The following is a 5,634-nucleotide window of genomic DNA, read 5'->3' on the forward strand; positions in this document are numbered from 1 at the left end:
ATATATATATATATATATATATATATACACAATATATATATATATATATATATATACATATACAATATGTATATATATATATATATATATATATATATATGAGATCATGTTTCCAATGTTAATGTTTCCATAGCGAGTCTAAAATCTTACCTGGACTTCTTTTTCCGCCTGATTAAAGACACCTGGAGATAATTCAAACCGAGAAATTTTGCCAGCTTCAGTCGCGTTTTATCGCGAATAAATTTACTTTTATAAAATAATAACTGCGCTGGTTTAAACAGCAACGTTTCCATTCCAATTCGCTAAATGTTAACATGTTAAATTAGCTGTTTAAATTAAGAAATAGCGACAAAATGAACCAAGTTCAACTATTTTTTGTTGCGAAGCAAAAAGTTTGAACTTCCGGTCTGATGCCTTCACAGACACTCGGAAATCTGACAACTTCCTGAAAGGTTAACGATCTCGAATCGAAACATATGACAATAAAACATCCTTGCAGTTTGAACACAAAGCCACAGATATTAATAATGTTGAGTCGATAATAAAACGTTTAAGCAAAGTTAATAAAAAAGTGCATTAAATGTACTTTTGTAGCAACTGTTTGTAAATGAGCTTTATAAATAAATTGGACGCATTTAAAAAAATAGCCAGGTATAAAGTGCAAACAACTTTGAGTCTTAAATATAATATTTAAGTTTTGTATTGATACATTTGTGCAAAGCCCCCTTTTTTTTTTTAAAGAATAACTATTCAATTTGGTGAATGATTTCAGGTCTCTCTTGTGAGTCCTTGAAGCTCAATGGGATTTACCCTCTAAATAAAGGTTGAATGAATTCATGTCACACCTTTTTGGTAACCTTTAACACTATTAGTGCTTAGTGTATTCTTAGTTCATACCTTAGATCTTACTGTTTTTCTTTACAATGTATATTTCTGTTGGATGTAACTGGGACCCTATGTACCGCAAAGTTTGTCATATGTGGTGTAATGAAATTGTGTACACAGGGTAACATCCAACAAAAGTATAAAATGCAAAATAAAAACGGTAATGTAAATGTACCTATGTTCCACATGTACCACACGAGATGCAAATGACAATAAAAAAAACCCCATTTACCTTAAAAACACTGTTGGTCATAAATAAATATGAAGCATCTTATCAATCTTGATGTTTCTAAATACTGTATAAGAATTGAGCCACGCTGACAAGTTAACACATTTACTGTTTAAATAAAAATGGTTACAACAGTTACTACCAACTTGCAGTACAAAACGACGTTATTTGGGGACACTGTTTTACAACTTTCCAGTTTAGTTGAAATACCGTAAACTTGTTTGCTCAAGTTTTAATCTTTCTGCCACACAACATACCAATGTAGTAATATTAAGAGAAAAAAAGGAGGAAAACTACAGAATACTTGATTCAACTACAAGCAAATCTACATTTTTACGTTGACAGTACTGGAATTAAAATACATTAGGATTTTTGCAGTATGTTGACTGACCGTAGAAAACTTTCACCTGCAATGGAGAAGAGAAAATTTAAATGTAAAAAGTTGGTAATTACAAAATGGTTCGAAGCAAAACATCATTTCAGACTCAGCAATGAGGACTGAGGCACTTAAGAATAAGTCCGTGCATCTTTCAGTGTTCTTTGTGGTCCCCATCCTCCTCCAGCTTCCGGATTTCTAACTTCAGGTAGTTGATGTTTTCTCTACTCGCTTTAAGTTTGTCTTTCAGCTCGGTAATCTCCTGGCTCGTTCTCTTCTTTGCTGCTTCCAGTTTTTCCTTTGTCCTCTGCTCCAGCTCACTGACTGCAGACACAAGAAAATACCCTGAAAAGCATGCAGACCAAACTTTGGATTCTTTCAGTGCTGCTGTGAGCACGGAAAGAATCCAAACCAGTGGATTCATACGAATTAAATTTATATTATGTATTGTGATCAAAACGCCAATCTTATAAGAGGGCAACAATACAAATACACTCAAGCTTTAATTGTTAACACACTGGTACATACACTCTGTCTCATGCTTGTACGCTCCAAGAGTGAGTTGTCTTGATGTGGTTAGTAGCTGCTGCATCATAGCTGTAGGATCTTGAAATATCTGAAAATTAAACAAACATAAAGAACTCAGGAATACTGCTTTTACGTTACAGATTTTTAATAAAACAGCTCATCAAAACAGAGGTTACCGAGATAAACTAATTTCCACAGTATTAAGGAAAAAATGCACAAAGTATAACTTTAATACGACAAAAGATTATGATAGAGCCTGTACCATTTCATCATAAAACTCAGAGACGACGGTTTTCTTGGGCATAGCACTGGAATCTGACTGGAAAAGCTTCAAGAGATGGTACAAAGTCACCTGAGACACACAAACGAGCACAAATCATAAAAAAGTTCTCTAGTTAATAACTTAGTACAAGCCAACAATTTAACTTAGTACAAAGTGTAAAGTATTCAGTAGTGAAGCTCAAATCAGCTGTTTTAAACAATCCACAAGATAAATAAAATAAACTCCTGGCTGAATTAATCTGAAGTGTTGTGCCTACTTGTGGCAGAACTTACAGGCCTCTCATTAGGATCAATGAAAAAGATCTTGACAATGATCTCAAACTCTCCCCAGCCCGTCTCTGTAATTTCATACGGAGGTTTTGTTACCACTAGAAACGAGAGAAAAAAAAAAGTGGACAAACTGATATTTCATTGTTTTTAACAAAACACTTTAAACACTATTATTACCCATAAATGTCAAATGACTGAACTCGTGATAATAATACTAAACTAACAGTAACATTGCACTAAGCTACATCTGTGACGCGTAATGTTTATTGGTCCTGCACTATGTGGCTGTATCATGTAAATACTTATTTACACTAATTCCTGCTTGCACTATTATACTCTACCATGTTGTTTACAATATTTATTTTGGACATTGTAAATATATTTCTTTTTGGCCCTTTGTACCTTTACTGCATGCTTTATTTATTTGTTTTTTTTTACGAGTCGATTCGGTTCATCCTGAACATTTCATTACATTGTTGACTTGGGTTAACCTGCATAATGACAAGAAAACACTTTGCTTTTAAACACCATTATTTTTCCTCACCTCTCAGTGGGTTCACATAGCTCTCATGCAACTTGAACTGGATCTTCTTCACATAGGCAGACATATCCTGGGAGAACAAGCTTTTTTTTAATAAAACAGAAAACGGCCCCATAATGAACTACACGTGTTTCACTGCTTGTCTTACCTCATTTCTGTACGGCTTCACATAAACAGACCACTGATGAGTATGACCATCTTCCTCTCTCTTTTTCCCAAAGTAACGAGCAACATTCCCAAACACAATAGGTTTCACTATAGTCACACCCTGCAGTAAAACAGCGCGTTAAAGTGAAGGAATGACCACAAATGAGGGAGAATAAATATTAAGCACATTGTAAAAAGTAGGAATAACCTTTACGAAAATACATAGCAGTATCCATAGTGAAATTTTCAGTTAAGCTACTCGTACATTTTCGACGTAACGTTTTACCTTAACGCGCCCCCCGGAATCTGGACCAAATTCAGTCATCTTTTTTAACATAATACAGCGCAGAAACTATTTGAATAAATTCTGAGGTACTCTCTATTTGTATCTACTTGCTCCACCGTGTATTTACATTTCTACTACAGTTTTAGGCGCCTTACGCACGGCGGACTGTTTTAGCTGCGCACCGTAAACAAGCGCCGGAAGTGCAGCTTGTTTAATCGTGCGATGCGGAACTGAAACCGGAGCACACAGGTTCCGGTCAGACAATATAGCTAAGAAAAACAAAGATAACGTTGAAAAATAATTCAAAACCTTACATTATATTATGTCTGAGTATCTGAATATTATTTGACGTATCAACATAGAGCAAGACATATTGTCCTGAGACTCCCACTTTCTGTATTGAACGCTTTTTGGACTCCCACTATAGTTTTTATTTGAAAGATTTTATAGCGTTTAAAGGTCATTTTAATATTGCTGTTTTTAGTTTATATTTATTTTTAGTCCCTTTTTTAATCTATGCTTTATTCTCTCGAGATTGCAAAATGTAAAGTGACCCCTGTGGGTCCATCCTCGGTCCCCTTCTATTTTCTTTATACCTACTGCCACTGGGTGCCATTTTCCGGACCACAACATACACTTTCACTTCTATGCCAATGAATGTCAAATTTACTTCCCCCTAAGACACAATGGTACACTCTCTATTCACCCTCTGCTTGACTGCCTGGCTGACATCAGAGACTGGATGGCTTTAAAATTTCTTAAGCTTCAATGAGAAGTCATATTTCCTCACGACACAATCATCAACCACAGCATTGACCTTTCCGCACTAGCCCCGTTAGAGAAACAGAGTCACTAATCTGGGAGTGATAATCCTTGAAATTTAACAGTCATGTAAACATGATTGTTAAATCCTGTTTTTTCCAGCTGAGGCGGCTGTCTAAGCTGAAGCCCATATTGTCCAAAAAGAACCTGGAGACAGTAATACATGCATGCTTAACATCCAGGCTTGATTACTGCAACTCGCTCCTGTTTGGTATCAGTCAGAACTCCATTTCGTGACTGTAACTGGTCCAAAATGCGGCAGCCCGACTTTTAATCAGGTCTCTCTTGTAAATGAGTCCTCGAGGCTCAATGGGATTTACCTGTCTAAATAAAGGTTGAATGAAAAAGCCAGTACAGGCAAAAGAGAGCACATTACACCTGTTTTGGCCTCCCTGCACTGGCTACGATTCACTTTCGTATCCAGTTCAAAATGCTCTTGTATGTTTATAAATCACTTAACAGCACTCCTCTCTCACTGATCTGCTGCAGCCATATGTCCCACCACGTTCTCTGAGGTCAGCAGACCAGTTACTTCTTACAGTTCCAGGAACCCGTCTTAAGCTCAGTGACAAGGCCTTTTCTGTCGCAGGCCCAAGACTTAGGAACGCGTTACCTCTGCTTGTCAGACAGGCCCCCTCCCTCAGTTTTTAAATCCTGTTTAAAAACCCACTGCTGTTCTCTGGCTTTCAGCACCGTATGATCTGTGTTGAACCAGTATGCATCATACTGTATTAGTCTTTATGTTATCTGCTATTATTTTGTTTCTATATTTTGATTTTACGTTGTGTTGTGTGCTTTGCCTGTTTGTACAGCACTTTGGTTAGCCCCGTCGCTGTTCAGTGCTTTATAAATAAAATGGTATTTAGATTTACAAACCATACTTGATGTGCACGTTTATGAATTTGTGTGTATACTACACTTACGAGACGTAAAATTATCTTTTAATCTAAATCATAAAAAAAAAAGGCTGATTTTTTTTTTAATTCCACAATTTTGGACTTTTTAATAAAATATTTACAATAGGTTAACTTATAAATTTGCTTTGAGATTGCAAAATTTATAGGAACATTCCTTGAGACTAATTATTGTTTGTTTATAACTCCCGTGATGAACCCATAAGAACACGTTAGTCTTCTACTCCTAATCTACACAAAACTTTTGTTTTATGAACTTGTTGGAAAACAAAAGTGAAACAAAATACATTTCAATATTTTATTAGAAATCAAAGCAAACAAAAAGAGACAATGTGTACCCGCCACATTTCTATT

At 35.7% G+C, this 5,634-nt stretch overlaps 1 protein-coding gene across 1 annotated transcript; it reads right to left on the reverse strand.

The window, feature by feature from the left end:
* Nucleotides 1–1,286: 1,286 nt before the first annotated feature.
* On the reverse strand, nt 1,287–3,804 carry yeats4 (YEATS domain containing 4). The gene is made up of 7 exons (XM_037695592.1): nt 3,545–3,804; nt 3,260–3,379; nt 3,115–3,181; nt 2,574–2,668; nt 2,281–2,370; nt 2,019–2,106; nt 1,287–1,814 (listed from the first exon to the last, which is right to left on the reverse strand). The coding sequence occupies exons 1-7, from the start codon at nt 3,593–3,595 to the stop codon at nt 1,645–1,647; spliced, it is 681 nt and encodes a 226-aa protein (XP_037551520.1). The 5' UTR covers nt 3,596–3,804; the 3' UTR covers nt 1,287–1,644.
* Between the last annotated feature and the right edge of the window lie 1,830 nt (nt 3,805–5,634).

This window comes from Nematolebias whitei, chromosome 22 (genome assembly GCF_014905685.2).
Source record: "Nematolebias whitei isolate Nwh7 chromosome 22, NemWhi1, whole genome shotgun sequence".
NCBI lineage: Eukaryota > Metazoa > Chordata > Actinopteri > Cyprinodontiformes > Rivulidae > Nematolebias > Nematolebias whitei.

Excerpts from the sequence above, each read along its gene's own strand:
- yeats4 (XM_037695592.1), bottom strand. The coding sequence starts at position 3,595 with ATGTTAAAAAAGATGACTGAATTTGGTCCAGATTCCGGGGGGCGCGTT. Across the intron at positions 2,669-3,114 it reads CTATGTGAACCCACTGAGAG|TGGTAACAAAACCTCCGTAT; the intron begins GTGAGGAAAAAT and ends TCTCGTTTCTAG. Across the intron at positions 1,815-2,018 it reads GTACAAGCATGAGACAGAGT|TCAGTGAGCTGGAGCAGAGG; the intron begins GTATGTACCAGT and ends TTGTGTCTGCAG.